Genomic DNA, 23,072 nt, shown 5'->3' on the forward strand with positions numbered 1-23,072 from the left:
ATGCTATTTTTAATTTTCTCTAATTCTGTTCAGTATACTATTGAGTTTTTCTATTCTAGTTAATTAACAGATCAGCATCAGTTGTACAAAACTAAAAGGGTTTCATGCTAGATTGTGCTGTCAAATTATGTCAATTTTTTTTCAGAAAATGTAATTTTCTGTTGTTAGTAACAGTGGCCATACTTAATGACAGATTGATATAAAACTAAAAGGCCACTATATCAAGATGGATTCTGTCAAAAGTTTATCAAAGTCTGTTTGCAAGTTTTGAGAAGAAATTATTTAAATGATCTTTCTGTTTTTAATAACTACAGCCGTAACGAACAGCAGATTGACTTTTTTGCACAAATTAAAATGGCCTTCATGCCACAATACTCTTCATTAAGTTTTGGCAGAATTCTGTTAAATCATTTTTGAGAGGCAGTTGTTTAAACATTTTTCTATTTTTTTGTAATGTTTGCTATATTTGATGGCCAATCTGAATAATATGCAAATTAAAAGGCAATAAGGACTGGGAATCTTCATTTAAATTTAATTAAATCCTGTCCAGTGGTTTTTCATAAGTTGTTTAAAGGTTTATAAAGTTTAACAGTGGCCATATTTGATGGCAGATTGGCATCTTTAGTCTGAAAGGCTTTCATGCAAGGATCTTTCTGTAAAAGTTGATGCAATCATTTTGAGCAGTTGTTGTGAAAATTTAAATAAAGGTTTGCATGCTTTAAGTGATGTCAGCCATTCTTCAGTGCAGATATGCTTCATTGGTAAAAGCAACAAAGGCTTTCAAGCCTAGAGGTTTCAAGTGAAATAGAGTGCAAAACTGGTCCAGAGTTTTTAGTTTATAATGTTGAAAATAGCAACTTTCAGTGACTGACAATAGGCACTGGGCCATACCATAATGCAAATGATACAGGAGGATAAAATGCTGTCTTCCACTCAACTAGTAATATCGAAACAATCCACAAACTTTAAAAAAGGGCTACAAGAATTATCCTAAATTTACCATTTGACGCAACATCAAAAATCTATTCTGCAAAATGAAATCTGAATACAGATTAGCCTACCAAAAGTCCATATTAATGTTCAAAGTAAAGAATTTACTTTGTCCACAATATCTATAAGACTTGATATGTGCAATTTCAGAAATAAGTACTTTCTTGTTTACTGATATCGATTCAATTTGCAGTAGTTACATAAAACACAAGACAATGTACTGAAATATCTCTGACCCTTGTATTGCTACAATGTCAAATCAACAGCATCCAGACTACACAAGTCACAAGAAGAACTTCTGACACCAATTTGTCAATGATACCTGAAGACATAACAATGGTATCAAATGAATTAAATACCAAAATATCACTTACCTTGGGCTCATCATCCTTGAACAGCAAGCCTGTGTAGAACTTGGAGTCTGTTTGTGTGCAGGATATAACAGCTATAAGGAGGTTGTAGGCAGCACAGTGGTACTGCCGGCGCAGATTTAAAAGCATGTTTTGTCCCCTTACATCCTCTCCTTTAGCTTCATGTGCAGCTCTATCAATAAAGCATAAAGCTACTTTACAAATTGAACATTCATTTTTGTGATACAGTGTCCTTTAAATTTGAAAATGGAGATAATGTCTGGATAATGAAATAAAATTTCTTTTAAGGTCTAGTACCATTAATTGAACGATCAGTTAGCCAACCAATATTACAAAAATGATTATTGATTTTAAAAAATTTGGTAATCTGCTTTTGCAAGAAATTCTACCACCATTAAAATGACAATTATTGAATGCAGTCCCACTGTTGGCTGTAGCTTAACCACAAGGCCCAATCTAAATGAGTACTTATAGCATTTTTAACTAACGAGGATGTGGATTTTCAGTATCAGCTACGTACTTTTGACCAATGATAGGTATGATATTCCATTTCTTTCTCACCTATGATTAACCTGCCATAAGTTACTGTTAGTGGGTGGGTGGGTGGATGGATGAATGGATGGACGGACAGATGGATGGATGGATGGATACATGCATGCATGCCTGCATCCATGTATGTATAGGGTTTCATTGCACATTTTAACAATCCTGGATTTAATATGCTGAGAAAGTTTAGGTATCCCCAAAAAGGCAAACAAAACAAAGATAAATGCAAAAAATGAAATTAAATCCTCAAAATACAGAGTCAAATTTGTGATATATTCACACTTTATTCATAAGTCCAAAACCTCATTAGTATGAACATAATCGTGGGATGCATCCCAGGGCAAAATATTTTGCAAAATATTAGTCTTCTCTTACAACATCCAGGAGGACATGTTAGACTTCTACATAACAGAGACAACCAAGATCAATGTAAACATGTAGTTTTGTGGAAATTGTTTTTCCTTCTTCGAGTCCCTGTAACCTTGAGCTTTTGATCACAAAATCAATGTGTTACAAAGATGAGTTAAGGTATCTGGTATACAAGCCAAGTTACAGTGGAAGTTTTCTTCTTTCAATCTCTGAGTTTTAACTTCCACATTTTTAGTCTGAAGTCGATAGAAACGGAAACTAGTTACAAAGTTAAGTAAGGGTTGTTCCATTTAAACATACATGGTATCCAGGGAAGGCAATTTTATTTAAATATATGCCAAGGTACATTAATTTCACAGAGTTCATATTAAAATGATACGAAAATTCTGACTTTCATCTATGGGTGAGTACCTCACTTTAAAAGTGCTTTCCCTGTGTCCCATATATGTTTTAACGGAACAGCCCTAATGTTAGATGGTGGAAGTCACTTCTGGAAACAAAAAAAAAGAACAAATGGATGCAGAGACAATATTAAACAGGGGTGAAATGATACACCTGTGCCTCATATCAATACAATTCATGACACACAGCCTGCAATTCAATACATATGAACTTGATGGTGCCCTTTAATATATTCTGACATACTGGTTGTATTTCCAGTATGCAGATTACAAAAGGACATATAGTTATATAAATTTTATGCAATTCTCATTAATGACAAGATAACAAAAATACTTTCAAACAGACTACCTGTTGGTTGTCAGTGAGTTTTCTTCAACATTTTAGATCATTTAATGGTGGTTACATTTAACTCACTTTAGCCACCACTCTTTGTTTTGCATGATTCATGCAGTCGCACACCCTGACAGTACTTTATATATCAATTAATGACTTTTGAAGTTTCTCTGTTGTTTTGCCAGTACTTCCTGTTTGTCACATGGGGAATAAGCTACATTAATATCTGATTGTTTAACAAGCAACAACCAGATCTGAGAGTTCAGTGTAACATATTTCACCATTTAACATACCCATAGTGTAGCTATCAAATCGACCAAAGTAGACAAGATATAATTCAACACAGAAACTTTGCGTAAAGGTGGTTATTAAATGATGTGTAAGTACTTCATTACACATGTGGAACATATCTGGAATGTAACCTATATGCTGAACATGCTGATGGGTTAAAATAATAAGCATGGAAGGGGTGGGTGGGTGGTCTATGTCACTTTGTGTTAATTTGTAGATGGCAAGTGAGTATTCTCAATAGTCTTTTTTGTTTTAACTAATAAAATTAAGTGCCTGTGACTGCAAATGCTGTTTCAAAAGAATTCTAAATTTAAAGAATAACTAATAATAATTATTCAAGACTACTGAAGACTAAAATAACTTGTATAAGGTAAGTATCATTTTGTTTTGATTCTCCATCTTTTATATCGATATGTGTATCATTACAGCAAAATTATTGATGCACTGATATATTGCTGATGAATTGTCTCACCCCTAATATTAAAATATATGTTCTGCCTTGTGGCGTGTATGTAAAATGCAAGCCATTAAACAAAGTTTAGTCTAGATATATAGATATACATGAGTAAATGTGACATTGACCTCTGACCCCAATGAATATGTAAAAATTTGGTTAAAGTAGGCAATAATGAAATTAAGTTACACTGAAACCACATTTCTTCTTATAGTTACTGTCACCTTGATATTTGATCTTTGATCCCATAATGTATAGGTGTCATTCTTATCTCAAATGCAAACCACTGACAATGTTTTGTCAATGTACCTGGTCAAACTGATTTTTCAAAATAATTTTCCTTCTGTCAGCCTCTGTGACCTTGACATTTGGAGCCTGAAATCAATAGGTTTCTTCCTTTTTCCAAATGGAAGCTACTTAAAATGTTGGTAATGTTATATCAGGGTTCATACAGAACTCTGAATGATAAATTCAAAGACTTTGCCCAAACTTTCAAAGATCACAAACATAGATTTCCAAGACCTACTTTTGCTAACATTTTGTATACAAGTTATGTTATATGAGAAAACAATGAATGCAAAATTCTATAATATTGTTTAATATGAAATTCAAATTATAATTAATCAAATAAAGAAACCACGAAAACTTGACTACATCTAAATCTAACAACCTTGGACAATTTTATTTGTGATTATGGAAAGAAATCAAAATGTTTGGGTTCATTTCAATTTTCAAAGACTTTTAAAGACCTCAGGGTAATCTGCTTGATTTTGCTATATCATTTTTCCCAAACTGTCAAAGACCTTCAAAGATAGCAAGAACCCTGTATCTGATGAAGAAATTGAGTTACTGTGCAGAAACAAAACTGGAAATGGATAAATATGATAACATAATAATGTCATATGGCAGGCATGCTGAATAAAATCTAGTATAGGAATCATACTTTATAATTCAATCTTCTAGAAAGAAAGATGGTGATTGTCCATTCCTGTTTTGATGGACAATAATAGACTGTCCTATTGAAATGGCTTACTTGGAAATGTACTGGGTGAGCTCCTTCCCTGTCTGGACAGTGCCATCACAGAAGGCCTTGTTGACAGCAGAGTCATTCCCTGTCAGCTCCTCCTTGGACAATCGAGAATATAGCACCTCCAGCAATTGGAAACAGCACAATCGAGAGGTCAACTGCCCCTCTAATACACTCTCAGTCTGAAAAGAGTGATTATAAATTCAGAGTTAATTATGTCTCATGTTTTTGTAAAGTTTTTGTTGTTGTTGTGGGGTTTAATGCCATTTTTCAGCATACGATAGGCTATACATGGCAGCCAGTATTAATGGTGGAGGAAGAACCCTGGAAAACCCTGGAAAGAACCACCAACCCACAAGAAACTACTGGCAAGCTTTCTCATATACCCACATTGGCCGAATCCGAGACTCAAACCCACGCAGACCGAGGTGAGATGGCAGTGATCCGTAACGGAGAGCACTTTAGACCACTCACCACCTGGGGCCTTGTTTTTGTAAAGAATGTCCCGCTGCAGACTAACAAATTCCAGAAAGTCCATAATTCTGCTTAAGTTTACAAACATCATTTAAATAGCAGAAAACATCTGAACAAAATATTTCAAACCTTATTTAACATGGTTTAGTGGCTTCTACATAACTGCAAAGAAAACATCCCAAAAATTAAAGTTTGAATGTTTAGAAATATTTTAAATTTTACCAAAAATTCATTCAAATATCAACAATAATGTGGATTTCTAAATCTGGATTGAAAGCTTTTATTGCATAATCATGCTAACAAGTTTTAACTAAAAAAAGTCCACATTCAAAATATTATATGGAATAAGGATGGGAATCTTAACCAAGGTGTCAAGGTTGGATGGAACAAACTTGTCATGGTGGATGGAACAAACTTGTCATGGATGGATGGAACAAAATTTTCATGGATGGATGGAACAGAATTGTCATGAATGAATGGAACAAAATTGTTATGAATGAATGGAACAAAATTGTCATGGAAGGCTGGAACAAAATTGTCGTGGATGGATGGAACAAATTTGTCATGGATAAATGGAACAAACTTGTCATGGATGGATGGAACAAAATTTTCATGGATAAATGGAACAAACTTGTCATGGATGGATGGAACAAACTTGTCATGGATAAATGGAACAAAATTGTCATGGATAAATGGAACAAACATGTCATGGATGGATGGAACAAACTTGTCATGGATGAATGGAATAAAATTGTCATGGATGGATGGAACAAACTTGTCATGGATAAATGGAACAAAATTGTCATGGATAAATGGAACAAACTTGTCATGGATGGATGGAACAAACTTGTCATGGATAAATGGAACAAAACTGCCATGGATAAATGGAACAAACTTGTCATGGATGGATGGAACAAACTTTTCATGGATGGATGGAACAAACTTGTCATGGAAGGATGGAACAAACTTGTCATGGATGGATGGAACAAATTTGTCATGGATGGATGGAACAAACATGTCATAGATGGGTGGTTGTACTGAAGGATAAACAAGGGTAATACTTATGGTAGGGCATAAAACTAGAGCTAGTAGCAATGGATGCATCAAAAATTATCCTTGTCTATACATTTTGCACAGCAGGGACCAAAATAACTTCTGTTGGAAAACCAAACTTTATAAAAGATGGATTCATGACTCTTCTAAATGATGAAAGGGAATGATTGAAATCCAACCCATACCTAGGTCTCATCAGTATAAAGGTGCCTATTAACTTCTGCAATATTCCTTAGTACAGCTATGCTGCAGAAAGTAAAGTCCCAAGGCCCAAGTTCTCCAAAATCATAATATATTAAAATCAGGGGGCAATAACTCCTATAAATGATGTTATAGAAAGCAGTAAATAAATACAAAGCATACATCAAATATGGTTGAAATACAACACATTCTCTGAAGTTATCATGTCAAATAAAAAGTCAAGAGCAGCATTCATTCCAGGAATGGAAAAAGTAGGGCCCAATGGACCCAACTAGATCCCCCCCTCCAAAAAAAGGGGGGGGGGTCATTCAGAAAGAAAAGAAAAGGGGGGAGGGGTTCACAAATACCCTTACGTATATCTTGTTAATTCAAGAAATTCAAACACATCTTTATCACAGGCACTCACTTCATGAACTTATTAACTTCTGCAATAAACATTCACTTTTCTAGCAGTATCATCTCTCAATGGTTGCTGTGGAGTTGAACATCAGTACAGTTTTCTACAATCTTGTTTCCACCAAAATAAGTGTCCACTGTTCAAGAAAATTGTATCAAACCATGTTAAAGTCCGACTCAACAATGACCAATTCAAATTATATAATGCAGAAAAAGCAAATATTTCTGACAAAACTGAAAATCCACAACTAAAGCACCTGTGATCATTATCAGCCCCTGCAGCTTCTAGTCTTCCATACTAGAATTTGAATTCCTCATGCTCGAGCTACCATTCCCCTCTAGAGTTTGACTACATTTTTTCATTCCCGTAGGCAACTTTAGAATAAATGCAGCATTGTTTTCATTGAAGATTTGATCTTTTCTTCAAAAGTTCTAACATTAATTTTGGGTCATGTGCTCTCAAATGGTGACCAAGCTAAGAGAGTGATCTATTTCAGTAAACTTCGGATTTGCTAAATTCATTCAAAAATCAAGAGTAAAGATCTTTTCATCTTTTTTCTTGGGCATCTTTTTTATGCCATATTGGGATGATTTTTGTGATAGAGAAAAATACAGGTCCCTAGCACAATGGTGCAGCCTAGACTGAACCCTGCAAATTGATGATCCAACAGGGGGGTCATAAGTCTTCTCTTTGACACTAAAACTTTGTTACAATGTTCATACCAGGTTGCATCAGAATCTGATGAATGTTCTTGAGCTATAATGTTATAAACAACATGCCACAGATATGAATAATCAAGGGCCATAACTCTATTCAATATGACAATGTTTACCAAACTGATTCAGAATATATAGAATGGTTCTCAAGTTATGAAGATTACATGCAAAATCCCATCTGAAGATATTAAATCAAGTCATAAGAATGGAGCTGAAAATCAATAAATGGCACATCTGCATCTATGAGAAAACATGCATACGAAATTGCATTAAAATATGCTGAATGACTCCCTAAGCTGTAATAGTTAAAAGGATCCGCTTTAGTGATTTGAAAAAAAGAGTAATACCTCAACCAAGTTGACCCAAAATGAAAATAAAATCTTTAAATCAGATCAACAAGTAATAGACAATACACTGACAATATCCCATACAAAGATATACATTCAAGTGTCAAGGACCATAACTCTATTCAAAATAGAGTTGATGTGACAAAACCCAGAAATGGTACATCTAGGTCTAGAGTAAAAAACTTGTAAACAACATATTGCATCAGAATATTTCAATGGTCCTAAACTACACTGGTTCCAAGGAACTATTGGAAGAGAAATATAATACTGACGGAAAATGGACAATAACTCCATCAAAACTGAACCTGAAAAGACAAAACTTTTAAAAGGCACAAACACAGTAGGGAATTAACCTACCAAACGACATTCAGTTATATGTAGTGGTTGCTGAGTATGCTGGATACAAAAAGAGTGAACCAATAACCAGACGGATGCATGGAAAATACAATTATTATAAGGAATAGTTCAGTCGGAACAAAGTCTTGAGAGAAAACTTTCACAAAGATTTTAAACTTACACTGAGCTTGCCTGCAGATCAGAGCAAAGAAAAAGGTATACTGATATCAAAAGGCAGAGCTCTATGATTTTAAAATCAAAGTATGACTGCTATTCATCACAAGGTTTTGGATTACTAGCCATACAAAAATAAATTTGTAACCAAACACCTAACAGGAGTTTAAATGACCTTGACTTTGCCAGAGCGTCACATAGATGTGAAAATGTAGAGCTTCCTGATTCTATATCCCAATTATGACACGTATCCCTCTCAGGATTTTGCGTGAATTTTTTTCTCCATGAATTCAAGAAAAATCATTTATTAATTTCAACTGCTGCATATTGAAACCATCTCTGATTTTTGTCAGCAATAACAAGATTTTCAAATTAGCTGATGTGGTATACATATTGAATGCCAGCTTGACACCATTTTGATTCTGGACAAAGTTGATAACAGTATTAGTCTTTTGGTGAAAATCCCATGTCATAATGATCATCCATTCAGAGGGAGTAGTAACAAGATTTATTTCAAGACACTTGTCATGGCAGCCATACTGGATATACAACTGGCACCGATTTCATTTAGGACCAACTAGGTATCATAAGACACCTATGAGAAAGAAACCATGTTGATATTGCCACACTTTTGGGAGTTGAGATAACAATATTTTCATGATATGACTTTCCATTCAGGAGGAGTAGCAAAAACAAAGTTACAAGATGGCTGTATTAGTGGCTAAATTGGATATCAAATCTAGAACATTCTCATTTAAGACCAAATACACTTCATTGGAAGTTTTCTTAGTGAAAATTTCATGTTGATAATACCATTTATTCAGGAAAAGTAGCTATAACAAGATTTTCAAGATGGCTGCTGTTTGGCAGCAATACTGGATGTCAAATCAGCACCATTTTCATTTAAAACCAACTGGATATCATAAGTCATCTTGTAAAAAACCCACTTCAATATGACTTTGTTTATATACATTTGCAATAAGACTTTTAAGATGGCTTCAGTGATGGCGATTATTGGATGTCAAATTGGACAATTTTTTCTTATGACATGCTAGACATAATATTAAGTCTTTTAGCGAAAACTCCATGCTGAAAAGACCATCAAAATAGGAGTAACAACAGCAAACCTTTCAAGATGGCCACTGTTGTGGCCATATTAGACATCAGATCAGTACCATTTTTATTTAGGACCAACCAGACATCACAAGTTTTTCATTAAAAACCCCATATTGATATGACCAAGCATTCAGATGGAGTATTTCTTGACCTTACTGAGAGATGGTAGGGTGTATGGATATGAAAGGGTTGAGTTTCCTGATTTAACAGTATGAGAGTTGTACTTATAAGGGTTTGGAAGTTGTGACAATACATAAAAAAAAGATTTTCAAATGACTTCTACTTTGATCTGGGAATAGAGGATGGTGGGGGTGCATGGAGTTTAGAGGGAAATGTTTACATACAGAACAAAAGAATTGTGAATGACACATTTTTTGCCAGTCCCAAGTTTAATAATCATCTATGCAAATAATTGAAATTTTTGTGCACAAGCCACACTTTTTTGGTCACAGTGAACCTGACCTTTGACTCTAAACTGCACTTTTGCTCCAAAATCAACAGTCTTCTTCATTACCCCAAATGCAAGTGGTCCAAAATGTTTGGCAGAGGTACACCATGCAAAACAAAAGTTACAACCAATTTTCTTCTTTTAATGACCCTGACCTTTTACCTTGATCCTGAAATCAATAGGCTTTTTTCCTACCTGAAGTGCAGTCTGTCCAAAAAGTTAATTTACTGTAGATAGTGCAGAATTGACTGTGCAGAATCCAAATTGGTCACAAATGGCCATATGGATGCACATCCTAATGGTGGTTGCATAAGAAAGCAGGCAAAGTTTTGGAACATAGCCTAGTATATTAATAAGCCCTCATTTACAGAGATGAATAGAGTCTGAAGATAACTTGACCTGAAATAACAATTTGTACTATACATAAAAGTATTTCAACATCAGAAGTGTCAAATTTTTAAAAAAATCTGCACTTGTACAAAAAAATTAACTGGCAGTTTGTTGTGTATAATTTGCAAAATTTGTATATCTGGCAATTTTAAAATCTGCAGTACCTTGGACATTTTGACATCAATTATTTCTTTCAGTTCCTTGATATGGTCCTTGCAGAACTCCATGAAGGAAGACTTTTTGATCAGCCTCAGTATCGGCAGACAGACCCTTTCCAGTGTGGCTCGACGAATCTCCGCTGGATAGCTGCCAGCCTTCATAAATATTTTAAATGGCACCTCAGCAGCAGCTCTCTGCTTCTCTAAAGGCAACCTGCATCAACAGAAATTATTATTCTTGCAGTGGTAATCAATAAGTCATTTCAAAATGATGACTTGTATAAAAACTAATTCTGCATAGTTATATCATGCATCAGGATACAAATAAATAACATCAGCAATCACAGTTATAAATTATCCCCTTCCTATATGCCTTGTATGCTAGTTCTCCTAAGCCCGAACTGTAAATGTTAACATAAGTTTTAAAAACCAATGCACGTTTATACAGTAACTAGTAACTGTAGATAAAACAATACTAACTCCTGGATAAATTTGCAGCAAATGTTTTACATTTTTCAAATCATACTTAATCTGACCACAAAATGCTTGCTCTAATAAAATGATTTTCTAAAAGTAGATAAACATAAATAAATTTGTTTTCATTGCTTTGATATGCAAGTTGCTATTGGATGACTGCCATTCAGATATAATCACAAAAGTCGTAAATAAACTGGACCTTTTAGTGAATTTGGCAATGCTGGCTTGTATGGCATCCTCATGGACATGTCTGTGCTCTCGACAAAAGATACTGATAAGCACTTCCAGCAACACCAGGCTCCCTGACAGCTCCAAACCATTCAATATCTACAAGATAGATGCAGACCAACAAGAATACAATGTAATACACTTTATATGCCTGCACTATATTTAACAGTTCTCTATGTAGACATTAGCAAGGTATGGCAAAATGGAGATTTTTGATAAATATGTCTCCATGACCTTAACCTTTGGTCAAGGTATTGAAACATAATGTACAAATACCATTATTTCCTCATCTAACTGTCCATGGCCATGACCTCTGACCTTCAGACCTCTGAAATCTAAAACTTTCTTTATTACCACAAGTGCATGCCATACACAAAGTTTGGACAAGGAAATTACACTAAAACAAAAAATATTATTAGGCAAAACCCAGTTTTCTTTGAGCCTCAAAGACCTTGAACTTTAACACCAATGTCAATAGGCTTCTTTCATACTTTAAGTGAAAGCTCTTCACATACATTTGTCATGATCCAGAACTCGTTATTATTCATAAGGATTATTCAATAGAAGTAGAGTTATAAAAAAAATGCATTGCATGTCTGCTCTGTGTTTTACAGTCTTCTATATGGTTGACCAATGGGTCTCAGTGACCTGGACCATTGGTCAAGAAAGCAATCTTCAAAAAAGTTACTGTGCAGAAATCAGATTTATCTTTTCATTATTACTATAACCATGACATTCTGGATCTAAGTGAAACTCATCCAAAAAGTTTTATCAAGGTATTTGATACAGAACTAAAGTTATTGCGTGGAACCATTTATCCTCTTTTAGTTACAGTGAACCTGACCTTTAATTAACTGAACCCAAAATCAATAAGTCATGTTTTTACCCAATGTACAAGACATCCCACAAGCTTTGGTGAAGGACCAAGGTCAAGAACTAGAATTCTTTAGCAGGAATAATTTTTTCTTTCATCAGTCAGTGACAACAATATTTTCATTCCAAAAATAAAATCTTCTTTACCCCAAGTACAAGCCATCCACAATGTTTGGTCCAGATTTGTGATGTAAACTAGTATTACTGTTGCAGCCATATTGGATGGCTGTGGGGCACCATTTTCATTTAAAACCAAATATGTATCATAAGCAGTCTTTCTGAAGCAATATGATCATTAATTTGAGATGGTGGCCATACTGGATACCAGATCAGCATGATTTTCATTCAAGACCAACAAGACACCACAAGAAGTGTTCTGGTGAAAACCCCAGGTCAATATAACTTTCCATTTAGGAGGAGAAGTGACATGAAGATTTTCAAGATTGATGTCATGAAGTTAGATTTTCAGGTCAGTAATGCACCATTTTGCTTCAGGACCAACAAGGTATCATAATTAGCATTCTGGTGAAAAAACATGTCACTATGACTTTCCATTTAAGACAGACACCAATGATAAGATTTAAAAAAGACTGCCATGGTGGCCATATTGAATGTCAGATTGGCATCATTTTCATTTAGGATCAATTGGACATCATATAAAGTCTTCTGGTGAAAATCCCATGCCAACATTACTTTTTGTTCTGGAGGAGTAACAATAAAACTTTCTACATGGCCACATTGGACGTCTGAGTGAAACTATTTTTTATTTAGGACAAACTAGACATCATAAGAAGTCTACTGGTAATTCCATGTGTACATGATATTCCATTTAGGAGTGGTGATAACAAGATTTTCAAGATGGCTGCCATCATGGCTTTTAGATGTCAGTTCAGTGCCATTTTCATTGAGAGTTAACTTGTCAACTAGTTTTAGTGAAAACCCCACGCTGATATGACCATCCATTCAGAAGGAATAGCAATAAGAATCAAGATGTCCACTAAGGTGGCCATAATGGATTTCTGAGCAGTACCATACTCATTAAAAACCAACTAGACTTTTGGAATAAACTGCATGTAAAGTTTTATTGCAGGAGGAGCAGCGATAACAAAACTTGCAATGATGAGCAGATGGATGTTGGACTATAGCTGACAGACAACAGGCCATCCCATTACCTTTTCTGGTCTACTTGCATTCTAAGATGGGCAATGTTATACTGAGGGGTTTGATTGTGAAGGACTGCCGTATTAATGCATTTTGTTGTTAGAATAAATATTAAAATTCGAAACTATTAAAGCGCTAAATTACTAACAAATTCAACATCAGCAAACACACAGGATACATGTGTATCAATTGCATGCATGAATTTGATAAGAAATCCTTTATGACTTTTGCAATATTTCACACATTTTCACAACAATAGTGACAAATAAAAAAACCTAGCACAAAAAAAGCTAGTCATACTGAATCTAATGCACCAATGTAATCCTGGAACTTAGGGCTGCCCTTAGGGAATTCTGAGCTATGCAGTGGAAAGTTATCTGCCACTAGACGATCCAGGCTGGATCTGAAATTAGTAACAAGTTTAAGTTGATAATAATAAGGATAATTAATGATAATAATAACAATACAACCTAAGATTGCACACCTGGCTGGATGGCATCATAATAATCTCTAATGCCAAGAAATTTAGGTAGGGGTGTTTCTCTATAAATATTTTCCTATGTTGTTGATTGCATGTTACGAAAACTATTCTCTCAAGGTCTTTATTATTTTGTATCTTCATTCATATTGATTACTTATCATTATTTCTGTCAAAGAACAAGATATAATAATGGCCATAATGAAATATTGGATAAAATTATTATTTTTATTATTAATGGATGGATATGTCCACTTAGTCATAATCTGCCTCAGACTGGGCAACAAAAAATCTAATTTTTCACTTGTTTTTCGAGGTTAAGTGACTTTTCAGCAGGAAATCTATACAAAGCAATAATATAGAACAAAAGACTTCTCTTCTATCTCTCCACCTCCCTCTTCTGAAGGGAAAATGAACTTAAAAGTAGAAATTTACTTTGATTTTTATTGCACTGAACTGAAACAAAATGGGGTCCTGGTGATGTCATAAAATCAATGCAAACAAAGTGAACTTGGCATTTTAAGCCCGTATAAATGAAATGACAGACTCTGCAGTGACTGTTTTACCTGAATCATTCCTAGCACAGGCCCTTCATATATCAAGAAATTATGTACACTGTCAAAAAGCTAGCAAGAGCTGACAGCTTCCCATTTCCAAAATGACAGATATGTATTCCATTCATAATTAGGGAAGTTTTGCTATCTTTTTGTATAGGTAACAGTATATCTTGGTAATGGCTTTGATACTGTTTCATGCCTTGAAATGCTTACATTCAACACATCGCCTGAGATTTACCTGTCAAGATATACTTGTGTCTGCTTGCTAAATATGCTGTAATGATTCCTGTCCAATAAAATGCTTAACTTAAATTCTATATGAAAATAGCTAATGGTGCCATATGATTTTAGGGCATGTTATTCCAATTAATAATATAAGTAATAAACCGAATTATTATAATACAGTCTACATTTATTTTATGCTAGATGAATAAACAGATCAATCTGATTTATATTAAGGACTTTTTATACAACAGCTTCTACCATTGAAAAATACAACTTCTCTACAAAACAAGTATAGAACTACTGCTAATTTTAATTTATAACTAAGATCTTTTGTACCAGCTATAAAGGACATGTGAAAAGAAACTGCAACAAAAATTATGTCATGAGGTCACGAGGTATGCTAAAAATTGGCCCAAATAATCATTTTGCAATAGAAACATTCCCAATTCTAGAAATAGAAGCCCCAAAATTTTACTGTTGGAATACTTCCTGATATCACATTTTGCACAAGAATATTGATAACAAGATTTTCAAGATGACAGCTGTGGTGGAGGCCACATTGGAAACCAGACTGGCATACTTTTCATTTAAGAACAACCTGACATCACAAGATGTCTTCTGTGAAAACCCATGTTAATATGACTTTCTGTTCCAGAGGAGCAACAATAACAACATTTTCTAGATCTCTGCCATGGTGGCCATATTGAATAACAGATCAGCCCCATTTTCATTAAGACATCTTTTGAAAATCCCATGTTGATATGACCATCCATTCAAGAGTAGCAATAACAACATTACCAAAATGGCCAGTGGTGGCATACTGGACATTTGAGCAGCACCATTTTCATTTTAGACCAACTTGACCCTGGATCATGTGTAGCGTTTCATGGCAATCATCCAAGCAGTTAAGGAGTAGCAATAACAAGCTTGTGCTAATGGACGAATGGACAACAGACAACAGGCCAACCCACTAACTCTTCTTGCCCATGACCAATATACAAAAATATGAAAGTCCCATCTTAGTACAAATGTTCATGTAATAATGTTATCATTTATTGCATTCATCCTTAACATGAGATCTGAAATAAGTTTGTATCAAGTGATCAGCCTAATTAAATTCATCAAACTGAAAAAATGTCAGAGACACATTCAGCAATAATAATTTGATAAAATGAAGATAAACTTTAAGAATACTAATCATGACCAAAATCAATTACAAATGCAATACTATTTATAATTTACATGCACGATTAAATACAATGACATGTCATAATCTTTCCTCAGTAAGAATAATGTAGCATTGTGTAATGACACAATACAAAGAAAAATAAAGATATGGAGCTCTTCTGCAACTTTATCTGCTGACTTAGAAATCATTATTGATTTGAATATAACTATTTTAAAATGCATATAGAATTGGTATACTCTATATTGACTGTTTATGTCATTAATGATGTGATTTTCTTGAAAAATGTTACTGTTTTCATCACTTTTTCATCTGTCAATTGCCAGGTACCAGCTGAGAAGTGACATGACATTGCTACTTTGAAGTCAGTGGCTACACGTTACCTTGAGTCAGCAATAGTGTGTCCTCAAGTACATGCATCAGTGGTCAGCTCCTTTAAGGTTTAATGTCATTTTTAGCACCAATATTTCAAAATAAATATCAAATGCTTAATGAAAATGTTTTTTGTTGCTAACGAAACCAAACACAATAAAAATATTTACAAAATGAATTTGGACTTGCAATATGGACTGTGAAACACAAGGTTAATAAAGGACTGACCGTTATTTGACAGCAAGTGTGCCTAAGATTTACTTAGCACAGTGAATAAAAGATTTTAATTACTTAAATCAGAGTCCAAGCACATTATGGGGATTATTTTGAAAGCAAAGGACGACTGTGTAATAAAGCCACTAATGCTTTGATAACATCAGAGGTTCCCAAACCACGGCCCGCGGGCAACTTGTGGCCCGTCAGCTCTCAGAAAGTGGCCCATGGGGCCTCTATATTTACTATAATGTATTTTAATAATTTAAAAAATGTATTGACGTTCAAATAAATAAATAATAACTAGATGAAAGTTGCAATAATGCGCAATCTACAGTATTCTAGAGTCTAGAATGTTATTTTTAAGAAGTCTGTCATTTTGGTCGATCACTCGGAGCTCTGTCTGCATTCGACAATTCACTCTTCGCGTGGTTGTTGTGCTCAGATATAATTATCGAATGCGTCCGTTGAGTTAGCGAACGAAACGTTTGGAAATACCCTTTTCCCAGCCTTGTCAACCAATCAGAGTGCGCAAGACGCCATGATGTCATCTGTTACAACTGTTTAGTAGTCTGCAGTTTCGTGTTGAAATTAGATTTTTCAAATAACATTTACCGTTAAAGCCGATAAGCATGAATGTGGATAACGTAGAATCAAACAATGCTAATAAGCGAAAACGTGAGGACGATGCTTGTCGTGAATTCGACGCAGATTGGAAGGAGAAATTTATGTTTGTGCCTAGTCGTAGTGGTAAACCGGTTTGCTTAGTCTGCGGATTTGATTTAAAACCGAAAATGACTGTAGTGCAGGACTGACACTGACTGCTTTTAAAGTTTTTGAATTTGGTTGCTGAAAGTTAATATATTTAAGAATGATATTACACGACTTTTATAATTTGAAAAACACTGATAAACATTTATAATTTTGTAATGTTGTGGCCCGCTTAGTTACCGAAAATAGTAAATATGGCCCTCTATTTGAAAAGCTTGGGAACCACTGGATAACATTTTAATGAACACATTTTTATACTTTTATGCTGACTAAATACACTGAATGACAAATGAGACAGTACTGCTGCAAAAAACAAAAATAAGTTCACAGGAAATATTTATAACAACCCTATAATTAATCACAATGGTTAAAAAGCAAGGAAATAATTCAGATATGTAGCCCAAACTTCCACTACCACTAGTTTAAAGGCAGTGTTCCTACTACTAACTTGGATTTTGTACTCCCTAGGTTGGTAAAATGGGAGTATAATACAATATTCATAGTACACATTTTGAAGAAAATAAGAGCAATATTACACAAGAGTATATAATAAAAAAAAACAATACAGAAAAAAATAAATAAGAATTTCAAAACATGTTAACATTAAGTATTTCAGAAAAGTATTGCTAATGTACTGCTGGATATAGTAGGAAGTAATTTAACAGCTCCAAATATTATACAAGTTCCCTTTTCTGGTTTACTTAGAATTACATTATAAATATTTTTACTGGAGTTTAAAATCACCAGGAGGAATACCATTGTCTCATTTGATCTGTAATTCAGGAATCCAATAAGCCACTGTAAAATATGTATTGTTGTTTCTTTCTGGATGTGTACTGTGCTCTGAATGCATGCTAGTACACAAGAGACAGGAGCCAGTTTACCACTATTATGGCCGATATGGTGACCATAAAAAATCTGCCACTTGTGTGTCATAAAAACAGACATCAGCCACGTTTGATCAATGTACAATAATATTCAATTGATACAAGTCAATGTATTGTAAGTTAAACAAAGAAGAAAGAGTTGTATATTTCATAGCTCACAGCAAAGATTTTTCCCTTTAAAATCTACAAGCAGTTTAGTTTCCTTCACAAGATCACTGATGGGTGATCACTGTTAACATTAATTGCAATTATTATGGTAGTAGTTTTCTGGTCCAGATTTCCTTTGAATCACACTTTATCAGCATTAGAATGTGGCAATGATAAAACAACAATGCGCAGAATGCAAAGATCTTCAGACTTGAATTTTCCTCTGACTTATTTTAAAGGCTGCCAACTTCCCTCCAATATTCCTCCAAAGTAAGTTCACCCCGAGGAAGAAGTTTCAGAGTTGGACTTTAAATGTATTCCCAAGTCTCATATTTCTTACCTGGTGATTTTTTTTAGCATAAGAAAGCACCTGTTTTAGCAATCAGCTGCCCTTAAATATTCCTCTAGAAACATCTTGAACAAATCAATAACAATTAAACAATACTAAAACTCAAAACTATTAACTCAAGTATTTCTGCCAAAATAATTTTTAGTTGGCATCTCCTTTGTATCGCACATATGCTGATTTTTATTTAAAGACTTGAAAGCCATCCTAAACCAACATGGATTCCCCTATTACTTATAACACCTGATAATGCCTTCTACATTTGTCTTTAAACTCTCCAGATTACAACAGTATGATAATCAATTAACAGTTTGTTGTGTACGCCCCCTTAACCCAGTTATGTAGCCATACATCATTGCACCAGGATAATAAACTGTATTTATGTCACACTGCTGTAGAATTACATGTATGCACAAGTACTTCATTGACAGAGCCAAAGGGTTTAATGGCTGAAAAGAACTGGCTTACAGCATCTTTGCAGAAAATCAATTGTAGTAAACAGTTCTGATAAATTTAAATATTCTTTCTAACAATCTCAGATACGAATGATGACTTACTTCAGCTTAGCTTCATGTGACTCAGGCAGAACAGCAAAGAAAGGTAGTAGATCCAAGACTCGGCACTGAAAACCAAATATTTTATTTTAATACAGAAAACATGGAAGAGGAATACAAGCCAAATTAACTTTCACTTTTAAGTTTCTGCAATTAATCACAGTTGCAGTGGTCTTCTAGCCTTAATTCAAGTTGACAAATTGCTGCTTACACATCAGTCATATTAAAGAAAGATTACATCCGCAACAATCATAAAAAAATAACACAAATCCTTTGACAGGACTGACAATCCACTGGCTGAAAAGAACTTCCAGGAATCCAAAATAAGGCTGTTTTTTTAACTGCTGAGTATTGATACCATTTTGAGAAGGCTTTAGAATAAAAAAAGTTTTCAAGATGGCCACTGTGCTAAATTTGATCTAAGATCAGCACCATTTCTTCTGAGGACAATCATAACCGGTCTTTGGCGAAAACTCCATGTCAATATCCCCATCCATTCAGAATTATATTTTTTCTCCATTATTGCCCATTTTCTGGATTGTTGTTGAGTAGCAAATAAATGTCTTTACTGAGAAGCCCATCTTTAAAACTTACGACACAACTGTTCAGTAAAAACTCAAGTTGCCTCTCTAACTCCATTTAACCAGCTGACTGCAGCTGATAGAGGCATCAAGTAGATGGGCTGTAATAAGGTTAATTAACAACACCTGTATTTGATAGTCTAGCAAATAACAATTTTTTAAACAGACTCTCCTTTAAATTTTACTTCAATTACTTCAATTAGGTTTATTTCACACCTCAGATAGGTAAACAAATCAAAGACAATTAGATACAGTGACAATGTCCAGTTTCTCACAGCATGTGCTGGTCGAAAACTTTGATCATGTCTGGCAAACAGCGAATTCAGGATTACTGCTAAGTACATCTATCTCATTATCATATGATTTTAATTCTAAAAGCATTAGTAAAAACTTACCTTAAAGGATAGAGTGAGTTTTGTATCAGTCAAGGAGCTAAGATACATTTGGAATATTTCCTCGAAGGCTGTGTGACTGGGTGTTGAGGCAAACTTTAAAAAAAAAATATACACAGTTATTGCAATCACTTTCATTTGGACACAACAAAAATAAGAAGGAACCAGACTAATGAGTTTGTTTTACAGTGATCCCCCTCTTATATGGCCACCCCTTCTGTACCAGGAAAGTGGCCTTATTAGATGGGTGGCCTTTCCAGAGGGGGACTACATTCTTTTGAGAAGTATATGTAATGTACGTAGTAAGAAAGCTACATACTTCAGAGAATTTAATATCTTCGTTTCAAAGGAACATTAATTATTCAAAGGTTCTTCTTGTCTAATGAATAGATTTATTTCAACTGAATATACATAACAGTTCTTATTCTTGACGTAAGCGTGCTGTGCGAATGGATATTGTTGTCATGCACATTGCAAATCCATTCAAAAACATCATTTAAATCTTGGTACATAAATAATTATCTTTTGCTCCATTTTCAAGCTGCTGCTGAATAATCTCCTTATCAGTTACAACATTGTTTCTTCAGCATAAAATTGTTTTATTCTAGTCTTTTCTGCATAAAATTGTTTAATTCTAGTCTTTTCTACATAAAATTGTTTTATTCTAGTCTTTTCTACATAAAATTGTTTTATTCTAGTCTTTTCTAAATAAAATTGTTTTATTCTAGTCTTTTCTACATAAAATTGTTCGGCATGTCCCCCCTTCCTACCCCACCTATTGTTGTTGAGTAAATAATCGACTTTCTTCTAAAGTAATACGTTCCTGTTTACGTGTTGACATGATAATGTTTGGTAATGATTTATTCTGATGTTGCTAACTGTATGCGATTTAATTATGAAGATGGAATTTTTGTAGAGTCGGCAAAATGCCTTCTTCATAAAGGAAGCGATAAACGTATTGTCACATATTTTTCTGTCTCTGTCTGGTACCCTGTTTTGTTCAAGGTTAATTTCTCTGTGTCTTTTAAACCATGAAATCTATATTTAGCCTATGCTGACCATGTTATGATCTTTACAATTATGTCAGGTTGTAATCATCAAAGAATTCAACAGATGTGTGAAGCCCAAAACACAAACATAATATTGTTGAGCCCATTTCATGTAAATGTCGGCATTTATAGACAATAACATAATATTAATCCTAGTGTTACATGTACTTTAGTCAACACTTTTTTCAGTAACGGAAATTTGACATTGGGAGACATATATAGACGGTGGAGATAATCTGATTACTTACCTTACGTCACGATGTGCATTAATTATTGGTTCTGGACACATTTGAAATAAAACGTGGCTACTTGTGAGGGGAATATTTTACATTTTTGTACTAATATGCTAGCCACTGGTCGCATTAGAGGGGTGGCCATTCCTGATGGGTACTTTTGAACACATATTCATCAGTGCCAAGGGATTCTGGCTGTAAGAAGCAAGTGGCCGCTGGTCAGTGGTGCCATTCAAGAGGGGGACCACTGTATATACAATATCCTTAAACATGACAAATCCCAAAGACAATATATAATCAAGTGGTCCTGTAGATAGATCATTACCGGTCTACATCCAAACTTTGCTCAATCTCAGTTTGTTTAAAACATTTTGCCCTATGATTGAATAACAACATTTACATGCATGACCAGTTTTTGTGTCAGAATGGGCTAGAAAGTCAAAAAATGTCTGATTTACTGTTACAGTTGTTGCCCTTATTGCTTTATTCAGTTTCAAGACAAAATTCTGGACATGGAAGATCAGAAATCTTGTATATTTGTGCAGCATAACAGTAAAAAAAAAAATTTAATTATGTTTTTAAGCATACCCTTCCAACATCCAATCTTTGAAGTGAGGAATGTGTTGTAAGATACATAACAATGTTTGATAGTCAATACATAATGTGCTGATTAAGAAAACAAACAAGGCCAGGTGATGTATGTTAAAACCGTGATCAAAGCAATGCTGACAAAACATGTAACCACCATTGGTTTGACAATTGAAACCAGTCCATCACAAACAGCATGTTAAAGTAACCAAATAATGGATGGCAACACAAATTCCCCTATGATACATGCAAATGGCAAGTCCAGTGTAATCAACTTTAAGAGTGCTGTAGTTTCTATCTGTCTAGAATTTCCACCTCCCTGATCTTCACTTCCTAACCATTCATTTACCCACCCATCCACTATCAATAGCACCACACATTACATGATGAATCAGGACTATTTATTATCATAATCATCCAAAAGGTTATCTATGTGTTCAAGCAGCAATTTTACACTATAATTTTATCACCACAGGGTTGCTACATGAAGGAGAGTAGACTATAAAACCATTTATTTATTCTCTGGCCCAAACCTTGCTGTCTATCAAAAGGAGTTTGGTAAGCAAGAGGATTGCCATGCTATGCTGGTCCTGAGAGGCAGACTTGTCCCACCAACTTGACAGCTGCTTCCATTGTGATAAAATTGCAGACAACACTGATGGGCCATGTCTGTAAAAGAAAAAATAATATAATGTATACAGAATACACAAAATGTGTACTGCAGCAATTAGTACGATAGAGTATGAACTAAGTAGTAATCAGTAAAACAGCCTATGTACTATGTAGCAATTAGTAAAAGATACGGGTTTGTGCAAGGTGGAAATTAGTAAGACAAGGGTATATGCTATGTAGCAATTAGTAAAACATGGGTATGTACTATGTAACAATAAAGATAAAAGTATCTACTATCTAGCGATTATTAAGACAAAGGTATCTACTATCTAGCAATTAGTAAGACAAAGGTATCTACTATCTAGTGATTAGTACAACAAGTGTATGTACTATGTAGCATTAAGTATGACAACAGTATGTACTATGTAACATTAAGTACAACAAGAGTATTACTATGTAGCATTAAGTATGACAAGAGTATACACTATGTAGCATTAAGTAAAATAAGGCAATATGTACATGCAGCAGTAAGAAAAGCATAATAAACCA

The 23,072-nt window shown here is 34.4% G+C and overlaps 1 protein-coding gene across 1 annotated transcript in view; it reads right to left on the minus strand.

Moving 5' to 3' along the window:
- The window catches only part of LOC149802584 (DNA-dependent protein kinase catalytic subunit-like), a 407,613-nt gene that overhangs the window by 179,025 nt on the left and 205,516 nt on the right, over window positions 1-23,072 (minus strand). The window contains exons 40-47 of the mRNA XM_089951857.1: window positions 22,445-22,580; window positions 20,045-20,137; window positions 19,072-19,136; window positions 13,633-13,735; window positions 11,270-11,397; window positions 10,600-10,807; window positions 4,790-4,965; window positions 1,365-1,533 (exon numbers count right to left, since the gene is read on the minus strand). Coding sequence (XP_089807983.1) covers window positions 1,365-1,533; window positions 4,790-4,965; window positions 10,600-10,807; window positions 11,270-11,397; window positions 13,633-13,735; window positions 19,072-19,136; window positions 20,045-20,137; window positions 22,445-22,580 — 1,078 coding nt within the window. The remainder of the gene's footprint in view (window positions 1-1,364; window positions 1,534-4,789; window positions 4,966-10,599; window positions 10,808-11,269; window positions 11,398-13,632; window positions 13,736-19,071; window positions 19,137-20,044; window positions 20,138-22,444; window positions 22,581-23,072) is intronic.

Source organism: Sinohyriopsis cumingii, chromosome 3, assembly GCF_028554795.1.
Source record: "Sinohyriopsis cumingii isolate HCF-2022 chromosome 3, ASM2855479v2, whole genome shotgun sequence".
Taxonomy (NCBI): Eukaryota; Metazoa; Mollusca; class Bivalvia; order Unionida; family Unionidae; genus Sinohyriopsis; species Sinohyriopsis cumingii.